General features: G+C 46.1%; 1 protein-coding gene across 2 annotated transcripts in view; it reads left to right on the top strand.

Moving 5' to 3' along the window:
• CEP162 (centrosomal protein 162) overlaps nucleotides 1-26,738 on the top strand; it is a 977,479-nt gene that overhangs the window by 360,782 nt on the left and 589,959 nt on the right. For both annotated transcript variants that reach the window (XM_078648156.1, XM_078648158.1), the window contains one exon: nucleotides 3,780-4,062. In XM_078648156.1, coding sequence (XP_078504282.1) covers nucleotides 3,780-4,062 — 283 coding nt within the window. The remainder of the gene's footprint in view (nucleotides 1-3,779; nucleotides 4,063-26,738) is intronic.

Here is a 26,738-nt window from a genome sequence, read left to right as displayed (position 1 = left end):
TGGGACATGAAGTGGAAGATAGAAATGAAGGAATATGGGAAACTTATAGAAAACCATATCAAATTGCACACCCAGATTGACTGATGTTCTGTTTTCAGCCTATTTATAGGAAGTAAAAATAGGTGGCCATGTCATATTGCACACACAGTTTGTTGTTTTTTAACAGATTTAGGAAATGGTTCATTAAAACCCATGGTTTGCCCCATTTACCTTGGATTTTAGAGTTGTGCGATAAATCATCTCCTGCACACATGAGGAGAGTTAGGGTAGCTTTGCACACCATGAAGGTCTTAGAATAAGTATTGAGTGCCCCTTTACAAATGACTACATTTGTAAATTGTGCAAAATATTATTTTCCCATTTATTTTTACATTTTCATGTGCGAGGAGATAAGTTCACTTCTTCCATTCATTGAAGGCGTGCATATTGGAAATTAAGATACCTGTTTCAACATTTTACCAAATCAAAGATCCTTTGATGAGACAGTTTTAGGTGACTCAATAAATCTTGGTAGTATTTTGCCAGCGTTGTGCATAAGACCTGAGATTGGTTGAATAGGGGCTTGCTAGCTGAGAAAGTACTTGAATACAAAAGCTTTGTTTAACAATTCTAAATGTTACAAATAAGAGTAGCAAATTGATATTATGGGTCATAAGACATTTTATGTATGTAAGTTATCTAAGTGCGCATGATGGTTTGGCGAGCCCCAGAGGGCCACCAGCCAAACCGTCATGCACACTTACCCTTTCTCCACCTAGCTGTGTTGTACAGCTGGGTGGAGAAACCAACAATGGCTACCAGTCAATATGCGAGCGCCAAACTGAGGCGCCCAGACCAATCCCAGGGCTGCTCACATGCTGGGATTAGCATTCACAGCATGTGAGCAGCGCTGGGATTGGGAGCTGGGAGTCTGTGCAGTGTGTGCAGCAGTTCTTGGAAGGAGGTGAGGAATGTAGGAATGTAGGAAGGCGGCTTTATTATTCATTTTTTTATTATGTGTTTTTTGGTTTCCCCTCCTCCCACCTCACCACTTCACAGTACTAGCGGCCGCTACTGCTCTAATGATGAGGGACCTTTCAGACCAGTGGTTAAAGTAGCGATACAACGCAGCATAGAGATAGAGATAGTGATGTTAGGTAAGATGTGGTTTTTGATCTGCATGATTGTACTGATAATTTAGCATATATGGGAGGCTGATATAATAACATATTTAGTCAGTCTGAGAAGGACATTAGAGAAAGGCCCCAACAGTTTGCTGATTGTTTGGGTGCATGGTTTATGTATATATACATGTGTAGAGAGTTTGGAGTCTGCCAAAATGTACAACTTCCTTACTTGGTCTGTGAATGAGGATACTGCACAACTGACTTAAGGACAGAGACCTTTGGATGCAGTGTGACTGAGGGGAATAGTTAAGTCGTTTACGGCATGAGAAGAAGTGACATACAATGGCTGCAAGACAGGGAGCTAAAGAGTGAAGCTGGTTGAAAAGGGTTACAGTCCTTGAAGTGATAAAGGGGCATATGTATAAAGCCTCTTTCCCGTTCGCAAACGGGCCGAATCTCAGAATCGTCCCGTTTGCGAACAGGAAAAAGCCTTTTGGGAGGTATCATCCCAAAAGGCCTTGCAAAATAGGGAATTGCAAAATTTGCAATTCCCTATTTTGCGAATGCGTTTATGAAATCACAAATTGCGATTCCTTAAATACTATTCTGGAAGCACCCAAGTTGTGCGATTTTGCCTTAAGAAATCGCAAATTATCATCAACTTCAAGTTGGTGGTAATTTGCGATTTCTTGGAAAAATGCACTTTTTTGCATTTTTCAAAGTGCCATGTGGGGCACATAACATGCTCATAGGGCATGTTTGTGCGCCACATGTGCACACATACATATTTCAGGGGTGCTACAAGGTGTTCTTTTGACACCCTTGAAATTGCATTTGCAATATGCGAGTACCTAATGGGTACTCGCAAATTGCGAATGTCTTCCCATTCATTCTCATGGGCCTGTAAGGTATTCCTTAATTCTGAATCGCAATTTGCGATTCACAATTAAGGAATTTGTAGAATTCGCAATTATTATTGAGATTTCTACATACATAGCATTTTGCTAGTCCTTAATAGCGATTTGTTAAGAATCGCTATTAAGGACTTGCAAAATGTTTTTTCATACATATGCTCAAAAATCTGTCTTTACCACCTTTTCCGAGCCTGATTACCATTGATACTGTAGATGCATTACCACCATTTTAGCTGAGGTTGACAATGGAAAGGTAGATGTTCTTTATCATGCTGAGAAGGCTAGTCAATGTCCATTTGCAAGGAACTCTATATGTGGAGAACTGTTCCTTGTCATCGGAGGTCAAGGATGAAGAAGTAGGCATCGGATTAGATTTTTCCCTGACATAGAAATTCGCAAGTAGAGTTACAGGATTATAACTAAGAAACTTATCTTAAGTCTTTACCTGTATTTTGGGATTTGGTCATGATGATGTGTTAAACTCATGGCTTGTGATACCTGCATGTTGCAGGTGGTAAGCCAAAACAGCGTAGTAGACTATAGCACGACTAGCATAATGGTAATTGTTCTCTTGAGGGAGATGAATGGAAATCAGGAGCTAATTGCAATAACATAATTATCTAATGATCAGGAAATGCACAATATTAATGCTTCAAGGGATGAGTTGACATTAAGAGATTCTCCCCCTATAATTTGATCCTTTTGTGGTTCCACGTAGTAGGTCTTCTAGGTGCAACCTAACCACTGTCAAGCGCCCACCTTTAATTATCACAAGTCTTAGCAGTGTAAGCTAACTCTCCTAATGTGGGTAACTCCTAATTTAGCAGTCGAAGGTGTTGGTATTCCTCCATACCCTGGCACTTACCCCTCACAATGTATTTTTCACTGCTGTGTAAGTTAATGGACAAACTATAGAGGAGGAGGCAATGGTAAAAATGTGTTGTCTTCAGGTCTGGCGTGTCATTTTAAATCGAGGAGCCAGCAGTTTGTGGTGGTAGCAAACATTCGTCTATTAAGCTGTCTTTATAAGTAATAATACTTTGAATTATTTTCTGCTACTGCCTAAACGGTTCTCAGGAAGGCAAACTCATTTAATTTAATACCACTTTCATGCAGTGTTCAAAATGTGTATTTGGTGATGAATCTGATGATTGCATTCATCAGCCCGAAAGGAATCTCCTAGTTGTTCAGATAAAATTTACTCGAGGTTGTAAGTGTTAATACAATCCTGATTGTACACTGAAATCTGCATGAGTTTCCAAGGGTTTATTTAAGGGCAGTTTTCCCAAGACTTTGAGCAAACGTTTTGATGTTCTACAATTTTCTCTATAATTTAGATATTTGCACACGTGGTCCCAGAGACACATCATTTGGTACCTATAGTCCCAACCATATCATTTATCTTTAAAACAGTAATCTGCAACTTGGTGTAAACAATAATCAGCTAAAGGAGTCTGTGTAAGAAGGAAATCAGTTTGTGATGCCTTTTCCTGTTTTTTTGTGGCTAACGTCTATTGTAATGCTGTCAGTTTTTAAATACCACTACAGTGACCATTTCATTAGGATACTTAAAACAGTCTTCTGTATTAATTAACTGTTATGCATTCCTAATATTAAGACATGTAAAGGATGGGAAATTATATTAACTGCTCGTATGAAGCCATACCTGTGAAATCGAGTGAATGGGTAGATTGCAAGTGGGCTTTAGAAAATCGAACTACATGCGATAATAAATATTTCAAATATGCATTGTTTGCAGTCACACGCCTGCTGCAGGCAGACGACTGGAGCAAAATGAGATCCAATTGGCATCCGACGAGCTGAGTGCTCGTGCTGAGAAGATCCGGGATGGCCTCTTGCAGGAATGGCGTAGGCCTGAGGAAAGTCTGTATCATCCGGAAGCTGCAAGTATAGTCCGTGATAGCGGCGAGGCCGAAAGGCTAATCAGAGAGCACCTGTTGGATAATGTACATCCTGTCATTCCAAAGCCACGAGAACGCCACAGTGATGCGTTCCTCCCACCGGGCAAAGGACACCACCAGGTGAGCACCATGTTCTTAAATGCTCAAAATGTCAGCAGTGTAATTGTAGCCACTTTAAGCTGTAAAAATAGAACAGGTAGTTTTGAAGTTGATAAAAAGGGGAATACGTTTTACCTTTCAGAATTGCATTTGAAGTATGACGAAGCTATGTATTTTTTCCTTCCTGTCTTCTGTTGGTATCCTCCACTAACTACTGTCCTGTTCGGCTTTAGCCCATAGTTGAAAAAACCCCATCAGATATGTTTTTGTGGAAAATCATGAGACGAACTGAATCCACTTCAAGAACAACTATTTGGTGCCAAAAAATTAAACACATTCAATAGGCAAATGAAATAAAAGCAGCGTTTTTGATTAGGGCTACCTACACGGAATATTCAAAGACAATAGATTAATACATAATCATCATTGTTCGAAGTTCCCTTGTATATGTTGCTGCTGTGACCACATTTGATTGAGTTTTTCTTTCTGTTACCAGTTATCCCAGTTTCCAATCTCTGCTACGCTCATTTAACCTTAGATTCTATGAATCAAGATGGGTCTTGTTTTTGTTTTAAGATTTAACAGACACAGTAGATATGATAGACTTACTACCGTAACCGTAAGAACACGGAAACTGTATTGTCATATTCTTTGTATATGTTGCACAGTCACCATTTTAACCTCCCCTGGCACAGCTTGTGTTTATTAGTGTGGTGTTAGATTGGCTCTAAATGAAGGTTGTACCTGTGGGGAATCAAGTATTGTTAACTTCATCATGTGTCCTGGTTCTCACAGCCCTATAATAACAATGCTTCATGATCTTGGGAAGAATTATCCCTGTTAGTATAGTGCACATTTCTTACTAGCGTTGTTTGACACTTATCTGGCGTTTGTGTGTTCTTCCATGCATCTTTCATGTATGTGCTTAGTGTCCCCCACCCCCTCAACTGCTAACGTCTGGTTGATGATTATCCCTATGATGTTCTCCATGGTAGGGCTGGTCTTGCTACTAGTTGCCACTCTAAGCTAGAATGTGGAGGTCATGATTTGTGTTGCCACTGATCTTAGTTATGGTATGGGGGCCCATGCCTTTGGGTCTCTTGTGGTAATTTCACTGATATTGTGTGGTCTTGATATTGAGGTTCGGTTGGTGTGGTTTCCTTTGTGGACTGACACTGATCAAAAGCAGCATGTAAGTATACCTTTGTTGCACGCAATGGTGTGGTTACCCAGATGGATCCTGGTGTCTTGAAAAAATACTCAGGGCTCAGCTGTTTCTGAACTGCGTTCCCATTGTGTCAATTCTGACTGGTAACTCCCTACACATATATCTGTTATATACCTTTCAAAACATTCACTAAAAACATTTAAACATTAAAAGAAAGCAATTCACTGAATGTATCTTTACTTTGCCTTGAAATGCAGCAGGAGATCCTAAATGTTAAGTCCTGCGGGGCAAGCTTTACTCTCCCACTTTGTGGGTGATGCCTTGATCTGATACTGTGTTAGAGGCAGTGTGGAGGCTATGAACGTACTGTTGGTCTTTAAGTAACATTTCTTTTAAAAATGTAGTAGCATAGATCTGGATACGTGGTCTTGTGCCATCATTGTCCCCCCTGCCACTCCTCAAGTCCTGCAGGTAAAAGGAAGGTGGTTGCATTTGTTAACAAATTGACCAACTTCCACGGGAACGAAGAAGAATCCCTCCACCTCCAGGACACAGAAGCAAGAATGCAATATGAAACACACTCCTGTCTACTGTCCCCTAAAAGTATGAGGGAACAACCCAAGGAGTGTTCACCACTCTCCTCATACGAGGGGGTCAGCTTGTAGTAGGAAGAGTCTCAGGTGGTGGTCCAGGCTAGGAAACAAAACCAGGTAGCACTAGGTAATATACACTCTTAACTAGATATCACTGTAACTTTTAAAACATTGACATGCAGGGTTGTTCCAGGTATTCTTACCCCAAATGAAGGTCGTGATCGCCGTATAGATGAGTTCTGTGAAGAGGGAATTCGGTAGACCCAAAATAACAGGTCAGGAAGGACAGAACTATCGAAGGACTCACACATCAGACACACAAAAGAAAACAAGATAAGGAGTGAGGTGTCCCAACCGGCTGTGTAGGGGAATTAAGCAGCGGAGTGGAAACACACTCAGGAGGAGAGACACCCGGCCCTGAGGGACAACCAGGGCGGAGCGCTCTCTCTCAGAAGGTATCAAAACGTAAAAGGGAGAAATAAGGTTGCTTAGTGCCTGTTGGACCTGGCCCTTTTGGCAGGTTCACCCTGAGACTTTTTTTTTTGCTTTTTCCTAGCCAGTTTCTGGAACCTGGGTTGGTGATTTTAGGCCTCTGCGCACTTTTTCACTGTGGTACAGTGTAAAGTGCGTGTGCTCTCTGTGTATGTGTGGTGAGTGACCTGCCCTCCCATAGGAATGAATGGGGAATATGTATGCCCATGGTAGTTCCTAATGTGTGGGGAGTGCAGGGTCGAGTTTGATATGTGCGAACTCGGGAGAATGAATGCTGCATAATGGTGTATGCGGCATGGTTGTGTCTAGTCTAGAAGTGCCACTTTTAGAAGTGGGCATATTTGTGTAGTGAGTCTGCTGGCACGTGATTGGCTGGTGAGCCTGGCCCAGGAGTGCCTGGGTCTGCTTGTGGATTGACTGTCTGGTTTGAGTGTGACAGGGGCTGCAGAGCCCCCAGGAGGTTGTCTGAGTCAGCCCGTGGATGAAAGGCAGCATCTGCTGCCAGGGAAGTGGGAGGAGATAGCACCTGATAGTGAAGGGCTGTGCCTGCCCGCTGGGCACTGTCACCTCTGTCCCTGATACTGAAGGGACTTCCCTATAACCAGTCCTAGCTGGTTCTCACACTGCCTACACAAAGACTTCAAAGACTTTTCACTGTATAAGAAGGGGCTGTGTCCCCTTCCAAAATGTTCTTGTTTCTGACTTGAATCTGCCAGGGGCGTGCTGCTGCTGGGGCTCAGGGGAATCCCTGAGCCCTGCCCAGCCCCTGGACTCCTGATGGACTTGTCCTGAACCCCTGAAGGACTATGTGGAGGACTGAGGGGGCCCTAGTGCCTGAGAGGCGCTTTACTTGGACTTTTGCTGGACTGGAGACCTTTGGTTGCCTATAGCGCTGGGAGCGCTTTATTTTCCCCTTCTAGTGCTTATGGGAGCTTTTTCTGGACCTTCAGCGCTGGGGAGCGCTGTGAATTGCCTGCAGCGCTTAAGAGCGCTTTATTTGCCTTATTCCGCTTTTCTCGGCCGCTGCCCGGGCCTACAATCATCAGAGCCCTTGGCCGGGGATCTCCGAGAGAGACCGAAGCATCTGCGCTCCCATTGGCAGAGAGCGACGAGCCCCCCTCAGTGACGCCGCGCTGGGATTGGCCCCAGCCCCGCCGTGTCATCGGCAGAGCCGCGCAGCGATTGGCTGAGGCGTCGGCGTCATCGGAGGCTCGTCCCGGGAGCCGCACTGAGGGAGTCCGGCCGAAGAATGAGCCTGGGGCCACGAGGGCTCCGCTTTCCAAAATCCCGGTCCCGAGATGGGGGACCGGGTGAAGCGTGGCCTGTTGCTGGGGCTCCCGTGTGCTGAGGGAGCCCCAGAAGAGAGAGAGAAGTCCGGTGCGAGGCTCCCCGAATGGAGGGAGAGCCCCGAGTAAGGAGCAGAAGCAGCACCGCGATCGCCGAGAACAGCCCGGTGAGTGAAAGGGCTGGGGGCTCCGTGATGTTGCTGGCGGTGCCGGTGGAGGCACAAGGTCAAGGGCGGTCCCGTGTGGCAGTGGGCCGCTCCAACGTGGAGATAGTGGTGCGGGAAGGGCGGCCCCGGTTGGCAGCGGGTCGCCCCAACGTTGTTTAGAGCCCCGAGAGGCTCCGTAGGGGCGCAGGTCGGTGCCTGTGTAGGCACAGCATCCGGGGGCACTTTCATTTACTTTAAGAGCCTGAGAGGCTCAAGGGGGACATTCGTTTTAAAAGTCCCACGGAGGACTTGGGGGCATGTGTATTTCTAGAGCCAAATGGCTCAAACGCCCCACAGCTGTTTAAGAGCCTGTGTGGCTTCAACGTTGTCGACACGAGTGTCTTCAGAGCCAGTGTGGCTCAGCAGTTGGCACGATACTGTTCTAGGGTCAGTGAGGACCCTGTCGCAGTTTGTCTCCAGCTGCCCAGCAATTAGTGGGCAGCTGCACCGTTTAGGCGCAAGATGGAGAGTGAGTCCCTGAGAGGGACAGAGATGTCACAGAGGTGCCCGGCCAGTCACAGCTGCGCAGCACTTAGTGCCAGCTGCAGCGTTTATGCCCTTGTGAGTGTCCACAGGTGCCCAGCAAGTAGTGGGCACCTGCACCCTTTAGGCCCCTGATATTGAGACTCAGGGCGTCCTAGCCCCAACAAGGCCAGTTGGCCTAGGGACTGCCACAGGTGGTGGCTTATGTGAGTTTTGCGCAATTGTATGGTTATTGCACCTCTGAATGTGTTTTCTTACATCATGTGTTATTTCTGCACCTCTGAATGTTTTAGACATCATGTGATTTTTGCGCTATTGTATTGTTCTGGTACCTCTGAATGTATTTTGATTGCATCATGTGCTTTATTCTTAACACCGCTGAATGTGTAGGTTTATGCATCATGTTTTCCTTTACTACTCCTCTGAATGTATATTTATGCATCATGGGTAATGTGTTCTTTCCTAGACCCCTAAATGCTGTGTGATACTTAGGTGGTTGTTCTTTTTAGTACAGGTGGTCCTAGTGAGGTCCTGGTCCCCTGCGTGACATTCTCCTAAAGTGGTTAGGGTTGCGTAGGTGGTACTTGCCTGTTACCAGTAGATACTGGTTGTGATTTATAACTGTTACTTTGTGTTACAGTGATTTTATATCCTTTTATTCTAATTTCTGACAGTATTTCTATTTCTAAAAGTGATGATTCTGACAGTGGCCCATGTGGCCCTGTCCGGTACATAATCACTTATGAATGTTGCCCGTGCCGGTTGGCACAATGTACAGGTGTGATCTTTATCTGATGTGTGTTTACAATACAAAAGTTATTTTAATATAACCTTGTGTGGAGTTCCTTTTGTGGTGTGCCTAGGATGTTGTTGCTGTTGTGTGCTGGCGCAAATGCTTTACACATTGCCTCCGAGTTTAGCCTTGCTGCTCGTGCCAAGCTACCAAGGGGGTGAGCAGGGGTTATCTTGGCGTGTGACTTCCTTGCCCTGACTAGAATGGTGGTTTCTGCCTAGCTTTGGCGTCAGCCTTAGCCTACCAGAAATAGCCAGTTCTAACAGTGCCACAAAGCCGGAGGCTAAAGAAAGGAGTCGAGCAGGACGCCCGCACAATGCGTGAGGAAAGGTAGGGAAAGAACCAAGGCTTGCTCGAGCGCGAAAATAGAGAAATGCCGAACACCGGCAAGAACTTTCTCAATGCGCACAAGGAAAGCGGGGCACTGCAGCAAGGGATGGCAGCAAGATGCAGGAAGGACTTTCTCCACAAACGCCCAGAGGGATCCGCAACACGCCACGGAGGACGCGATCAGGAACCAGGAAGTGGAAAGGGGGCGTGGTACTGGAACAGTAAGCCAAGCAACGGCTACGTTCCGACGCACCTCTTTACGTGCGCTAGGGAGCATCAATAAATGCTATGAATTTACAATGGTTAGGGATATGGTCTAAATACCGGAGTTTCTGCACCAATCCCACATGTCAAGGTTTCTAATTCCTAACAGCATTGGGCTATAGGACAAAGAATGGTTACTTGGCATCATTTTCAGTAGTTGTAGTTAATGTTATGGAAATTAAACGTTTTCCATGCATTTCTTGCTTCTTTTGGTTGACAGAAGTAACCGAACTAAACAGACTGCAAACTATTTATATTCTGTTGGGTGCCTTAAAATTACTTATCTATTCTGGTAACCCATTAGCCCTCCTCAGTTAGTGCCCAATTTTCCGAAATTAGTAGATAAAATTTTTTTGACTCGCCAATCTTAGTTTATCTTCCTGGGTTTGGTAATTAGTGACTCTACTTAATATGATTTTTACTACTTCAGAAAATTATTTTTAACTCAATATGTTGTGATTATTTCTGCTAAGCTAATTTAAATTAGGGGGTGAAGGTGCAGCAAGTCTTCCTGTTATAACCATGGTTCTCTGCCATGGCATTCTACCTGATTTTCATAAACAGTATAATTTCTCAGTGCATGTGAGGAATTCCTGGAACACTATATTTTAGAAAAATGAGAACTTGCCTTTAAGTGGCAACATTTTCCACCTGAATAAAAAAGCAGAACCTTGAGCCAAATTACGAAACCTTACAATTTGACTGAAAGCCCTACTGAAGTTCCCCTTTTTAAAATGCAAAAACGAGTGCAAATGTAGTTTCTAATAGGCTGGATGCACACAGTTCTGGTTAGGGACTGATCCTGCAAGACACTCTAGTGCCAGGTAGCCTTCCCATCATGCAATGCAAAGTCAGTAAGGTAGTTAGTCGTTCTTGCTCATTCGAGAAGTATCAGCAAAACTTGCATTTTTAGGCTGTTTTTGTTTGGTTGAAAACCTTCTTTTTTCTGAGTATTTTTTTGACATTCCCATTTTTGTAGACATTGACGGTTTTCCCTCTGCTTATTCTCAGAGATTCTCTAATCACACATTTTCTCTGAGCTTCATGCCAGCTCTCTTTGAGAGATGCCCCTTAAGTTAAGGTAAGAAGTCATGAAAGATGTACACTATGTTTGTGTCACCTGGATTCTCCCTCCATAACAATGTGTAGGATGTGCCTGAAGATGCCTTACAGGTGCATCGGGGTTAGAGAGAAAGATTTCCTCAAGGTGAAGCAAGGACAAATAGGCTGCTGTGTCTTGTGGCCCTCCGTCTCTAGAGGGGGAAGGTACCGCTCAACCTTCTCTGAAGCCTCTTATGTGACCAAGTCTGACTCCCCTTTGGCATCCTAACACCACTCCTCGAGTCTCTGGTGCACCCAGTTGACATCGAGGCATTCAACGTCAAGGTATTGTACACAAGATCGTCAATGTCAAGAAAATTGACCTCAAGACTATGATATTTGAGACAGTTGAGGATCTCAAAAGGATGTTGATGGTTCCTCCTTACTGGGGTATGTCTCTGTGTTGGGTGCCACAAAGGGACAAGATACCTTTATGTAATTCTGCTGTTACCATGAGGTAAAATACTCCCGTCCAGTGAGAAAGAGTGGTCCTAGAACCACATCTTTTATCGCTATAGCCACATCTTTTGGCCTGCTCCTTCAGTGAAGGATGTTTTTGAGCCATCAAAATCTTCGGTACATCTATCTTTCTTTCTCCACTGGCCTTGAGGCTCATAAGCCTCCGATGCCACCTCCTTCAGCTCCAGAATGAAAGTTAAAGGAGAACAGACATTGCCATCATGGTACAACTCAAGACTAGCCACCAAAGAGAGTAAGAACGATCATCATCCTAAGTACTCTAGAGATGAGCTCTGGCAGGTCTTACAGATTTAGACTGGTCAGCTGTCTGAGAAGACGTCTATTCTCTGAACACTTACTTTCAGCTGAACACTGACACTTTCACTTCTAACAAATGGCCCAAAGCTATCGACCTCAGCAAAATGCAATAGAATCAAGTGCAATACTAGCGACCCTGATCGATTAGTGAACGAAGCAAAGATGTGCTGGGAAAGTGCTGCTGCGCTGAATGATAACAAAATACTCGCCTGGGAGTCCTTCCTGAAATCCTTTGGCCTAAAGAACACCAAGCTTAATCTTGTTAAAGAATCCGACGTACGGACAAGCCAAAACATATCGCCCGCCCAATAAGTAACCTAAAAAATTATCCTCAGTCCTCTCTAACCCCCAATTTAAGGGCAATAAAAACAGCCATTAAAAGAACACTTCGTGAGCTGCGGAAAGATAGGAGTGACAACGACTCAGTGACCAAATTGAGATCACTAAAGTGTAAAAAGAATAAAATCCTGTGGCGTATCAAACAGGAAGCCACGGAAAAAACTTGGGCGAAACTGCTCTATAATTCAAAAAACAATAACAATGCAAGATTCTGGAAAACTGTTAATAAAATAGATAATCCGAACGCCCCTGGAGTGAACTCCCACATCACAGAGGTCACATGGGTAAATTATCTGTTCAAACACTTTAACGACGAAGGGCCAGGCAAGGGCCACCAAAATCCAGAGTTCTGCCAGCCGATCGCGACTGCCTTAAAGCCTCCAGTTGAGGACACCAACTTCCCAGGTTCGACTGAGCAGTTGAAGGGGCGAATTGCGAAAGGACGGAGGGAGGGAGCCCCAGGCCCAAATGGAATCCCTCCCATCATCTATAAGCAAGATCCAACCTACTGGACCGAACAACTGCTCCCGCTCTTTGTAGAAACCTGGAAGGCCGAACAATTTCCGTCCTCCTGGAAGGGTTCAATAATAGCACCAATCTACAAAAAAGGCAATAAGAACGAGGCTAAGAACTACAGACTCATAGCCCTTATAGATATAGACGCAAAATATTTTTCGGGGCTACACTTGGAAGAACTAATCTCCTGGGCATCATATAAAAAATTAATCCCTATCAATCAGACTGGATTCCAAAAAAATCTAGGGACCTCGACAAACATTCTAGCCCTTTCCCTGCTGAAAGATGCTACAATCAAACATAAAAAACCATTATATGCGTGCTACATCGATTTCTCAGCCGCATTTGATAGCATTGACAGAGGGAAATTGTGGGCAAAACTCTCAAAGTGGGAGGTGGATCCCAAATTGCTGAATCTATTGATCTTACTGCATTCAGACACCTGGATCCAAATAAAACTGGGGGGCGGCAATTGTCTTTCAAAAGAAATTCCGACTACAAAAGGGTTGAAACGGGTGCGTCCTCGCACCGACCCTGTTCAACCTTTTCATGTCTGACCTTTCCAAAGATCTGGACAATTGCAACCATCATGCCCCAAAGTTAGGGGGTCTTACATTGTCAAACTTATTATATGCGGAGGATCTGATACTAAACAGCCACACCCCAGTGGGCCTGCAACACCTTATTAATACAACAAGTACATTTTCCGAAAAAAACAGCCTGAACATAAATATGGAAAAATCGAAGGTGTTGGTATTTAATCAAAAATCAAAAAAGCAAACCTTTCAATGGTCTCTGCATGACCTTAAAATGGAAACAGTAAAAGAATACAAATATCTGGGGATAATTTTTGACTCCAACGGCTCATTCCAGCGACAAGTGACAAATCAAAAAAAAACAGAGGGATTTCACTGGCTATCGCTTTAAAAAGTATCAAGAACAAAATAGCGCGCCCAAACTTAATCCCCTTGCTGGACATATTTCGCGCAAAACTGCTTCCATCAATAACATATGGCAGTGAATGCATGAGAGGGAGAGACGAGGACACTTTAGACAACGTGGTCAGTAAAACATTCCGAATACTCTTTACACTCCCTCCGTACACTTCCCCAGCACAGTTTAGGCTGGAGTTCGGCTTACAGAAGCAGCAAATTGCACGCAAGGGCGCATATGTAAAATGCTGGCATAAAGTAAAGAACGCTGAAACAGACTCCCTGAACGCCCACCTTTGGAAAGAGCTGGAGACAAACAAGGGTTCCCCTGCAATGGTCTACCTCCAAGCAGCTATAAAATCCCTTGCACTGAAAGACCTCTGGGACTCGAGTTGTTCACATAAGTGCTTCAAGCACCCTGTCAACAAATCTGTGAAATTCTTTCCATGGAAGAAGACAAAGCAGGCCTAACCAGGAGATCCCACGCGTGGTTCGTGATCCAAGGCTACACCAGCGCCTTACCTCAGCCATACCTCAGCACCTGCTTCTCAAGGAAGGTGAAGGAAGATTTTCTGCGGTTGAGGATGGGGGTAATTCCGTCAAAAGTACATCTCCCCCCATGGAAAAGCCTGGAGTCCAACCCCAATTGTAGGCTCTGCGACAACCCAAAGGAGGACGTTCTGCACTTGTTATGTAGCTGTAAAGCTTTAGATAGAGCCTGAAGGGGCCAACTAACACAGCTCTGGAACCAAAGTGGTGTGCGAACTCGCAGACAAGCTCTGCTGATCAGCTTTAAGGGAGAAGATATCCAATTAGCCTGCATACTAGTGCGCTTCATGAAAACAGTTAACATGATCCAAAATCCAGCGGCTAGTGATTGAACTTGATTCAAAAAGACCCGCTTTTGCACTTTAAGAAAATTCTCTTTTAATCACCAAAGACTCAGTAAATGTTGAAAGGCTTTTTTATACAAATCCAATGTACTGTACTTATTTGCACGGATCTTTCTTCCTCATTTTTATCACTTTTTACTGCTTTTATCCGTTTTTGTAAAACTCTTGATCATGTATCTCCTCCAGTTTTTTTAAAGAGTAATTGCAAAGATTTTTATTAATCACGCAATAAAGTTTATTATTATTATTACTTTCACTTTTATACATGAGTCATCAACGATCTTATAACTCTTCTTCCCTATGAAGCCTGAAGACCGTTGCCAAGAGAAGAAATGCAATCTTCTAGAATCAGATTCTCTCTTCTTGAGAGAAGCCAAATTGCCTGATTATTTGATAGTCTTTGCTGCAAGAAAACATGTCAATGCTTCTTGATTAGCATTGAGAAAAGGAAAACAATCGAAAGGACTTGGTTGGGAAGCAAGTCCGTACAACTTCATCCACTGCTCTAGCAGAAAACATGTCACTATTGCTACCAATTTTGTTTCTTCCCTTTCGATGTGAAGTCAGCCTGAAAGGTTGTCTCCAAATGCAAGATGGTAGAAGCTGCAGACTGAGAAAGAGTGGAATGTTTGTCTACACGTACTGATTGGCTGATGAAAACCATCTTGGCAACAAACTTGAGCAGAACATTGAAAACATCCTAGCTGATCTGTGGTCTGGGCTTTCAGCTCAACCCTTCCTAATACGTCCTTCAGCCAGTGCAAAAAATACCATTCCTGGGACCCACAACAGATTCACTCCAAACAAAAGTGTTCATTTGAAGAAAAGATTGTAATCCTTAAATATGAAGATTGCTTCTGTGAAAGTAACAGCAGCTCCATCAGTCAGTTAGGTGCCAGCCCATCTGGTCAGCATAGTTTCATGCACCTTCCATGTTCATAATGCCTCTCTGCATATGTGGCTACTGCTAGAATGCCTGAAAGACCAGTGGTGTGAGAAGATGATAAATTGGTAAAATTCAACAGCTTAGAACATCTTGACCATTCAATCTCTCAAGTTGTGGCTCAACAGAGTGAACATGCAGAAGAAAATTCCAGTCCAAAAACCTCAAACGTCCATTTTAGTTGCCACGGATGCATCACTGGAGGGCTAGAATGCCCACATGGAGATCTATCAGCCCCAGGAGTAACTCTACCACTTCAATATGCTCAAATTGAGAGCTGTCCATCTTGGTCTGAAATCTTTCCTTCTATCCATTTCTGCTTAAAAAAAGGTGCTAATTCTAACAGACAACACAATCAAAAAGCACTTTATCTACAAGCAGAAGGGATCAAAATGCTGAATCTTGTCATGGGAAGCACAATAGAGCTGGCACTGGATATAAGTGATGACTATCTTCGGATTGAGATGCATCTTTTAGGTTTAAAAAACAGAAAGGCAGTCAATTCAGCAGATATCTGCTAGAGGAGCACAAATAGGCGTTGGGCAAAATCAGGCTTCAAAACCTCGTCTATGACAGGACACTTTGGAAATAGATCTTTTTGCCACAGGAGAAAATGTGATATGACACAACTTTGCTCTCAGGTACCTAGAGCCCAGAACAGGGGCGGTGTCCATCAGTCAGTTATGCGCCATCCCTTCTGGTCAGCATAGTTTCATGCACCTTCCATGTTCATAATGCCTCGCTGCACATATGGCTACTGCTAGAATGCCTGAAAGACAATTGGTGTGAGAAGATGATAAATTGGTAAAAATCAACAGCTTTGAACATCTTGGCAATCCAATCCCTCAAGTTGTGGCTCAACAGAGTGAACATACAGATGAAAATTCCAGTCCAAAAACCTCCAACTTCCATTTTAGTTGCCACGGATGCATCACTGGAGGGCTAGAATGCCCACATGGAGATCTATCAGCCCCAGGAGTAACTCTACCACTTCAATATGCTCACATTGAGAGCTGTCCATCTTGGTCTGAAATCTTTCCTTCTATCCATTTCTGCTAAAAAAAGGTGCTAATTCTAACAGACAACACAATCAAAAAGCACTTTATCTACAAGCAGAAGGGATCAAGATGCAGAATCTTGTCTTGGGAAGCACAATGGAGCTGGCACTCGGCATACGTGATGACTATCTTTCAGATTGAGATGCATCTTCTAGGTTTAAAAAACAGAAAAGCAGTCAATTCAGCAGATATCTGCTTGATTAGCACAAATAGGTGTTGGGTGAAATCAGGCTTCAAAACATTGTCTATGATAGGACACTTTGGAAATAGATGTTTTTGCCACAGGAAAAAATGTGAAATGCCACAACTTTGTCCCAGGTACCTAGAGCCCAGAACAGGGGCAGTGTCCTTTTGATAAACTGGTTTAAGATGTTTTTCCACTAATATCTCTCCTTCCTAAAGTCGTCATCAAAATGATGCAGTGTAAAATTAAGATGATTCTTCAGAAGCAATGATGGTATTATCCCCTTCCGTGCTCCCGTCGGCCGTTGGCTGTCGCGCGCACTACCTCGCTGGTGCTGAGAACGGCCAACGGCCGATGCAGCCCCATCCACTCCGTGGAATGTGCGCACTGCGGCGAAATAACCGCCGCGGTAAACAGGTTAAGACCTGTTTCATCTGTGCTTAAACCTCATAGGAAACATCTGATGAAACCGGACCTGCTTTCAAGGAAGTCAGGCATGATTTTCCAACCCAGTCTACACTCGATGAACTTGACTGCCTGACTGCAGAGTTCCTAAAATACAGATTCTTGAATCTTCCAGATGATTGCATGACTATACTGAATAAGGCAAAATAACAAACTACTTGCTGTTCATCTGCCTCTAAATGGAAAATACTCTGCACATGGTGCCTTGAAAAGCATGTGTATCCAACAGCTTATCCAGAAGAGACAGTGTTGCTTTATCTTATTTATTTAGCAAAATCTGACCTTGAGTTTTCTTCTATTAAAGTACATTTGGATGTTATCACTGCCTATAGGAAGAAACTTTCTCAGACATCCTTTTTCGTAAGGCCAGTAATAAGGATTTTCTGGAGGGGCTAAGGAAGGTTTATCCTTCAGACCTACAACAAATGTCATTGAAAGTTGCTTTACTTGTGGCCATAGCATTGGTAAGGTTGGTGAGAGGCCTTCAGTGATCCTTCAGGTTCTCTGTTTAGAGGAACCATATCTGTTCTTTCAACAAAACAAAGTTTCCTTAGTAACTTACTCTGCTTTTCTGACCGAGTAATTTCAGACTTTCATATCAGTAAGAAGATCTCCCTCCTTACGCTCTTTCCAGACCATTTAACTCCAACTGAAAGAGCGCGTCATACTCTAAATGTTAACAGAGTTTGAAATATTACCTAGACAAGACCACATCCTTCCGAAAGGCCGAACAGCTATTCATACATTTTTGTGCAGTCTGCTTCATCAAAGCAAACTATAGCTAGATGGATTGTGTCTTACATTATTATTTGCTATTAAAAGGCAAATAGTTCTCTTAGAGTTAAGCAAAGAGCTCATTCTAATCATGGGAAAGCAGTTACCATTGCTCTTGTGTTGAATGTGCCTATCCAGTATATTTGTAAGATAGCAACCTGGAGATTTGTAGAAACATCTACAAAACATTACTGTATTCTTTGACTATCCTGCTGGGGTGCATTAACTTCTTTGACCCATCCTCTATGGTGGTTGTTAGAAATGGGGGTCTCTAGTTGGCAACGGCTGGCGCCACTGTCCAAATAGGGCCCCTTGTTCCTAAGTCGGGGCAAGAGGGCCACCCCCTCTGATAACCCCTGCTCAACCCTGTGGTAACGTAGCACGAGCAGTTAGACCTATCTCAGAGGCAGTGTGTGAAGCGTTTATGACCACGTACTATAAGGCAGTTATGACACCACAAAAGGACACAACTCAGGTAGGTATAGAAAATAATATCTTTATCTAACAGTTTAACTCAAAACTCTCAAAGCATTTCAACAACTACAATTTACGTCAACCCGTAGGGACTCAAAACAGAAAGACAATAGCGTATTCACCAAAGCGTGACACTGACTGAGTTCAGGGCCGAGGCCTACGTGACCTGTTGCGCACCAGAAACCCGTTGTTGGAAGGGGACACAGCACACAGCTTCTCGAAGAAGCAGAGACGATAACAGGTGGACTCCCAGCGACCACAAGTCTTGGGGGCTGAGGCCCGCAGCGTGCACCCACAATGATTCGGGCACTCGGGGACAGGCGGGCGCTCAGCGGCAGCAGCACGCAGCTGCGGCGGCCCAGACTGGTGGGGGCAATGACTCTCGTCGTGCAGCTCCATGGTGGGCACACAGCGGCAGCAGCTCTCCCTCAGCTGTGGCGGCCCACAGGACAAAATCCAAGGATGCAAAGTTGCCAAAGGTGCGGGCGCTCAGCGGCCACAGCTCTCTCTTAGCTGCGGAGGCCCACGGGACAACTTTCGATGATGCAAAGTAGCAAAGGGTGTGGGCACTCAGCGGCTACAGCTCTCTTTTGGCTTCGGTGGCCCACGCGGCAAATCATGATGATACAATGTAGCAAAGGGTGTGGGCACTCAGCGGCTACAGCTTTCCCTTGGCTGTGGCGGCCCACGGGACAACTTTCAATGATACAAAGTAGCAAAGGGTGTGGGCATTCAGCGGCTACAGCTCTCTCTTGGCTTCGGCGGCCCACGCGGCAAATCATGATGATACAAAGTAGCAAAGGGTGTGGGCACTCAGCAGCTACAGCTCTCTCTTGGCTGCGGTGGCCCACGGGACAAATCACGATGATACAAAGTAGCAAAGGGTGTGGGCACTCAGCGGCTACAGCTCTCTCTTGGCTGTGGCTGCCCACGGGGCAAATCATGATGAGGTAAAGTAGCAATGGGTGTGGGCACTCAGCTGCTACAGCTCTCCCTTGGCTGCGACGGCGGCCCACAGGGCAAATCACAATGATGCAAGTAGCAATGGGTGCGGGCACTCAGCGGCTACAGCTGCTTCTTGGCTGTGGCGGCCCACGGAACAAGTCACAATGATGCAGAGTAGGCAAGGGTGCGGGCACACAGCGGCAGCAGCGCTCTCTCAGCTGTGGTGGCCCACACGACAGAGGATGTCTCGGCCAGGCTAGCACAATGGTGAGCGCTCAGCGGCTGCAGCTCTCTCTGAGTTGCATCGGTCCACAAAGTTCAGCGAAGGACTTGAAGGTGCGGATTCCGGCGGGCTCTCAGCGGCGGCAGCTCTCTCTCAGCGGCCCACCCAGGTTTAGCAAAAGTTTCAAAGGTTCAGAGTTAGGCGGGCTCTCAGCGGCGGCAGCTCTCTTAGCTGCAGCGGCCCACACAGGTTTAGCAATAGATGCAAAGGTTCAGAGTTAGGCGGGCTCTCAGCGGCGGCAGCTCTCTCTTAGCTGCAGCGGCCCACATAGGTCTAGCAAAAGATGCAAAGGTTCCCAGTCCGCGGTCCTCAAAGTAGAACTAGAGGCTACGGATTACTTGATGAAGGCCTCACTTGCAAGTAGAGTTCCTCGCACAGGAATTCCGACTGCTGACGGGGTGAAGTCTAATGTCCCCGAGACTTCTGCAGGAGGCACTCTCGATTTTAGGCCCTCGGGTAGTTTCTTCGGCAAGCTTGGTGAAAGTTTCAAAGTCCATTCCTCCAGAGTTTCGTCTTGACATCCAGAAGTAATACAATTGACCAAAGTTCCAGCGCAGCATTTTATACCTAAAAAGTCTTTGTTCTCCAAGGTTGCAAATCACTGACTCCAGTCAGATTCAGTTCGGTGGGGTCGGGGAGCACTTGGTTTACGAGGGGACATCCTGCCCTTTCAGAATGAGGGGGTCTGCTATCAGATACCCAGTGGGAGGTGGGGCCATCATTCACCTTGCCAGCACGGCCCTGCTCTGATCAAAGAGTCACCCCTTCCCACGCTCTGAATAGCGATCTCTCTCTCCAGCCAGGTCTGACCCAGCTGGCCCTGCTGCTCCAAAACCAGATGGCCAATACACTTACTCGCAACAACCCGCAGTAAAGCTTTAGGCCAGAAACTACCGCGTTTTCAGGGAAGGCATTTCAAAATATGTGATATATAAACGGTCCTTACTACAAGGTGGCCCTCTATGTCCTGAGCATAACCATATCAAACTCGCAGTTCCTATCGGGTTCCTGGGGCCGATAGGGTGATAGAAAGTATTCCTTAATGAACAGGCTACACAGATGTAGGCATTAGGGTTATTCACACAGTCATTTATATCCAGGGAGCATTCACGTTGTGCCACTGATTAGCAGTCTCACAGCACCCAGAACATCTACATCCAGCCAACATACCAGAAAGGAAGAGTAGACGGGAAGGGAGACCCACGCTAATGATGCCATGTCTAACAGTGGTGCTTTGTTGGTTCAGTTTGATAAAATAGTTTTCCAAATTATCTTTTCCCAAAAGCACTTTACAAGACCTGTTTTACAATAAAATTGTTTTTTACAAAGCATCTTATTTTACCAAAACCTCTTTTTATAAATGTCAATCTTCCATTAACATCTTTTCATTTAAGTTTGGTTTTGTATGTATTTTTGTATATGTTTCTATTTACTAATCTATTACCTATACCCCCAACTATCTATCTATCTATCTATCTATCTATCTATCTATCTATCTATCTATCTATCTATATATATATATATATATATATATATATATATATATATATATATATATATATATACACACACACAAACAAGTCCCTCCATGAAGTAAAACCAGAGGACACAGCGGGGAAATTCTTGGCAGCCTTTAATTGACCAGCAACAACAGGCATAATGCATTTCGGCTCCTGCCTTCATCAGACGCCCAGTTGCTTCAGGTTTCCCTCGCGCCTCCCTTGGTGTTCCGCGGCGCTCCCTTTATCTGGAGTGTGGCTGGCTCCGTTGTTAATTGCCTCCAGCTGCCGTCCGCTGATTGATGGACTTCGATTCACAGCAGGCATTATTCCGGTAAGTATCGGTAATGGAGCCAGTACAACTGCCGTGAGTGCTTCTGTGCCCAGCAAAGAGGGGAGAGGGCTAATGTCAGCCGAGTGAAACCCGCAGTCACGGTGTTAGGGGCAGCCTCGAGTCCCCAACGCCCCAACCCCCCAACCCTGAGTGCAGAGTCCAAAACCAATATATATATATATATAACCTACTACTGGTCCCCAGTAGGTAGTTATAGTTAGGACCTAGTTTCCATAGGAAATCCGCAACATTCTATTTGGAATAACTTTGGCACCGGTCGACGAATCTTCGCGAAATTCTACAAGACGATGGCCTGCTCTGCTCCGCTCGTTCCCTAAAAGTGTCGGGGTGATTCGTCAAGCGGGGGCAGAGAATAAAGGGGGTCCCAAAACATGTTTTCCCCATGCAATTTTCCATAGGGACCGTTAGACACAACTACAGCCTGAACTGTTGAACGGAATTACACCAAATTTGCTAAAAAGGTAGAGTTTGGTTCATAGATTGTGCTTTTTGTTAAATGGTGTAGTTTCTGAGAAAATCAAAAGTAATTGCTAATTGGCTGTCAACACTCCAAACCAGGAAGTGTTGGCAGCCATCTTGTGCCTCGGTAGAACCGAGGCACAAGAAAACATTAAAAAAACGCAAAAAACACGAAAAGGGGGCAGGGTAGAAACACCCTGACCCCCCTAGGCCTGCTTAGGGGGTCTCGCAATCGCATACCCTGCCAATAAAAAAAAATGAGTTTTTTTTTTAGCACGGGGGAACAAATCCCGGGGGCAATGGACTGTTTGTGAAGGGGTGCCCAGGGGGGCCCTCCAGCCCCGGGGACCGCCATCCCCCTGGGCTGTACTAAATTATGGGCGGGGGGCTCTGAAGTTCCCCCAACCCAGGGGACCGCCACCCCCAGGGCTTATTTTAATAGAGTGGGGGGCCTCTGAGGCCCCCGCAGCCCGAGGACCGCTACCCCCGGGGCTTCTTTTATTTGTAATAATGGGGGCCCAGAGGGACCCCCACAGCTCCAGGGACCGTCACCCCCCCCCCCCCCCGGGGCTTCCACAAAATATATGCAGGGGGGCTCACAGCCCTCTCGCAGCCCCGGGGCTTCTTTAAAAAAAAAAAAAAAAAACACCTGTTTGGGGGGCGCAAGCCCCTCCCCCCACATGCCCTGGGGACCGCCACCTCCCTGGGGCACTAATATTAAAAAAAGGGGGGTCCGAGACGAACCCCCTGCCCCGGGGACCACCACCCCCCAGGGCTTTTAACTGTTGGAAGGGGGGGGGGGGCACACGACCCCCTTCCTGGAGCCCTTGATGGCCCTGGGTACCGCCACCCCCAGGGCCGACTCCTGCAATGTCCCGGGATGCTTACCCCCGGGACACTGCTGTTTGCTATGGTAGGGCGGGAGCCTCGCGGCTCCCAGCCTACCATAGCAAACTGCTTTGGTTTTTGAAAGAGAGAGCAGGAAACCTTCTCTCTCTTTCAAAAATCAAAGCGGATTGCTTTTCTGCATGGGGAGCAGCATCTTAGCTGCTCCCCAAGCAGAAAAGCAATGCCAGCTCCCGCAGGATGCGGGGAGCCGTCAGGGACCGTGGGGGGCTTAGGGACCCCCCTACGGGCCCCAACGAGGAGGGCCAGGCCCCGGGGGATGGAGTCCCCGGAGCCAGAAGTGGCCCCCATCCCCAAATAATAAATGAAAAAAAAAGATGTAGGCCGGCCCCCGGGGATGGGGTCCCTGGGGTCTTAAGTGGCCTGAGTAGGGGGCCCCCCCTCCTTAAAAATTAAAAATAAAATGTGACATGCCCCGGGGGATGGGGTCCCCGGGGCCTTGATTAGCCACGAGAGGGGAGCCACGCGGCCCCCTTCCCGTTAAAAAAAAAATAAAAATACTTTTTGGGGGTGAGGCCCTGGGGGATGGGGTCCACAGGGCCCAAAAAAAAGAAAAAGAAGGGGGGCTACACAGCCCCCCTTCTTAAAACAAAAATAATAAAAAACAAGCATTTTCTATGCAATAGGTCTCGCCTTTTATTAAGTTAAAGCCGTTTGCTTTGCTATACAATACCATTAGCAAAGCAATGGCTTTAACTTAACCAAAGGCGAGACCTGTTGCATTTTCAATGCTTGTTATATATATAGATAAATAGCAGTAAGACATCTCAGGATGAGGTGTAACATGTGGCACATTTAAAGAAATTGAATGCATGTTCCAATTCGAAGGGCACACACGAATCTGTGACGCCAGCAATTGAGTCAACAACGTTCCTCTAGTTATGAAAACATTCTTAATGTATAGCTTTTCAAAATAGCACAACGTGAAGTGCTTTAAGAACTAATCGTTAATCTGCCAGTGAACTGTTATGTATGTGGATCTGTATGCACTGCAGCTCTCAGATTAGGTTAGGAAAAAACACAGCCACAGGTCTGTCACACTGCAAAGACAGACTGGTGACAGTCCAGGGAGAGCCTTGGAGAAACAGAAGAGGCGTAACCTGACTACTGAGCAGGGTCCCCGCCAAGCCTGCACTGCCTCATTACGAAACCCGGCCAAGCTGAATTGCAAAGAGACACACATCCCCCGCCCCACCGGGTTGTTTCCCTATTACCTGCTGTATATTCCCTCTGTGATTCGCCTTTGATTCAAAGGCCTCCGGAGTTTGCTGCCGTCCGCGATCTGCCGCTTCATCCTCTCACTCGGGGCTGCGCACGTGCGCTGCCTGCACAGGGCGTGAGTCACATGGACCAAAAATCCCTGAGCTTTAAGTTTTGGTGAAGTCCCATTTGCCTACTATTCCGATGGAGGCCTCTGTGCTTTAGGTTTCAGTAGAAACCTGTTGGTCTAAGATTCTGATGAAGACCACTTTGCCTTAGATTCCATAGGAGACCTGTTTGCCGTAAATCCCCGGACCCCGTGCCCCTCCTAAAAAAATCCCCGCCGGGCCGCCGCGCTGCCCGCGACAACCCGGAAGCGGTTGGGAAGCCGGCCAATCACAGCGCGGCCCCAACCGGAAGTCCCACCCCATCGCGGCGAGAGACAGAGAGAGCTGCCCGAGGAGCCACGAAGGCTCCGCATTGAGTCCCGGTCCCGAGATGGGGGACCGGGTGAAGAGCGGCCGGGCGCATGGGGAAGGCGGGGCTCTCATGTGGTGAGAGAGCCCCGCAAAGCGCTACCGCCGCCCGAGATGCTGATCCGCCGCCGAGCACCGCCAGAACAGGTAAGTGTGTTGAGTGAGAGGAGGGGTGAGTGGGGGTGGGGTGTACGCGTGTGTGTGTGTCTGTTTGAGTGTGTTTCTGCGTGTGTCTGTCTGTCTGTGTGCGCGTGTGTATGTTTAAGGGGGGGTGCGTGTGTGTATATGCAGTGTGTGTATGCCTTTCTTTGTGCGCATGCGTGAGTGACGACGTGCGCGCTCACGAGGTCGAATCTCGGCCTGCAAATGCGCGTGGCACTTTGCTGTCCTCATTCCCAGAAAAGTAACAACATAAGTTGTCTCGCTAGACGCAAAAGCTTCGCTTTTGCTTACGTCTAGCGAGACCTAAAAACGGGATTGGGGAGGAGGCCACGCCCCGTCCCTGCACCACTCTGCAAACGCGCCCCCTGGAGCGTTTGTAGAGGGAGAAGTAAGTCCCCTTGAATACTGGGGGTCCCTGGGGGCCAAGTAGCCCACCAGGAACCTCCAGTATGCGCCAGGGGGCTGCGTTGCAGAGAGGTGTAAAAAGGGGCCTGGCCTCATTACACCTCTCTGCAACGCAGCGTGCATACTGGAGGTTTCTGGTGGGCTAGTTGGCCCCCAGGGACCCCAGTATTCAAGGGGATTTAGTCACCCCTCTGGAAACGCCAGGGGGCTGCGTTGCAGAGAGGTGTAATGAGGCCACGCCCCTTTTTACACCTCTCTGCAACGCAGCCCCCTGGCACATACTGGAGGTTCCTGGTGGGCTAGTTGGCCCCCAGGGACCCCCAGTATTCACGGGGATTTAGTTCCCCCTCTGGAAACGCGCCAGGAGGCTGTGTTGCAGAGAGCTGTGATGAGGCCACGCCCCTTTTTACACCTCTCTGCAACGCAGCCCCCTGGCGCATGCTGGAGGTTCCTGGTGGGCTAGTTAGCCCCCAGGGACTCCCAGTATGCAAGGGGACTTAATCCCCCAACTTAGAACGCACTACGGAGCGCGTTTGCACTGTGGTGAAGGGAGGGGGCGGGGCTTGAGGTGATATGTGTGCAAACACGCCCTGTGGCGCGTTTTAAGTTGGGGAATTAATTCCTCTTCAATCCAGAGGTCCCCTTGGGGCCAACTAGGCAACAGGTACCTCTAGTAAGTGCCACGGAGCTGCGTTGCAGAGTGTTGTAAAAAGGGGGCGTGGCCTCTGAACACCTCACTGCAACGCAGCGCCCTGGCGCATACTGGATGTACCTGGTGAGCTAGTTGGCCCACAGGGGACCTCCGGATTGAAGAGAAATTAATTCCCCAACTTAAAACGCGCCACAGGGCGTGTTTGCACACACGTCACCTCAGGCCCCGCCTCCTTCCTTCACTATTTAGCAAAATATGCCTCTAAAATCAGCCGAACTACGAATCCTGATTTACTCACCTGTTATCACGAGATACGTCAGTGCTGCATCTTTGAGCCCAGTACGGACCCTGAAAAGTAAATCTAAGTGTACTTACCTCAACTTGTATTTCCTTCCATAGGAAACTATTGTGTGGTTTTCAACAGAAAACTTTGTCTATTTTTGAAATGTACAAATATTCCTCTAAAATCAGCCGAACTACGAATACCGATTTACTCACCTGTTATCAGGAGAGACCTCAGTGCTGCATCTTTCAGCCCACTACTGATTCTGAAAAGTAATTCTAACCATACTTACACTAACTTGAATTTCCTTCCATAGGCTAACATTGACTGGTTTCACTTGGAAATTCTTCTGTGTGGAGTTTTGGAACTTTAAAAAATTCCTCTAAAATCAGCCGAATTATGAATTCCGATTTACTCACCTGTTATCAGGAGAGTCCTCTGTGCTGCATCTTTCAGCCCACTACTGATCCTGAAAAGTAATTTTAACCTTACTTACCAGTAACTTGAATTTCCTTCCATAGGATATCATTGCCTGCTATATAAAATATATATAAATAAAAAAATATAGAACATAAAAATATAAATATTACAATTCCAATATTTCATTTTTTTTTACATTTATAATAAAAATATGTAATGTAATTTAAAAAATATATGTAATGTAATTTAAAAATAAAATATCTAAAAATAAATACTTTAAAACAATGTAGTAACTCAGTATAAAAACAAAACCATTGAAATTCCCCCGTTATAGTTAGTTCAGCTAACTATAACTCGCGCGCCCACAATCCACTGCTGATGACGTCACATATTACATCACTCATGACATGGTCAGTGACATCACTCATGACAACACTGATGACATCTCAAATGAAATCACTGAGCCCCATACCTAGCATTTGCCATTTGCTGGTCTGCATCTCAGATTGCGCAGACTGGCGCATTCTTCCCGGGACCTTTCCTTTGCTAGAAATCCTCTGCTCTGTTTTCAAAACATCAAG

The sequence above is a fragment of the Lissotriton helveticus genome, chromosome 6 (genome assembly GCF_964261635.1).
Source record: "Lissotriton helveticus chromosome 6, aLisHel1.1, whole genome shotgun sequence".
Lineage (NCBI taxonomy): Eukaryota > Metazoa > Chordata > Amphibia > Caudata > Salamandridae > Lissotriton > Lissotriton helveticus.
The sequence above is the reverse complement of the archived record's forward strand: the minus strand, read 5'-3'. Positions and strand labels throughout refer to the sequence as shown.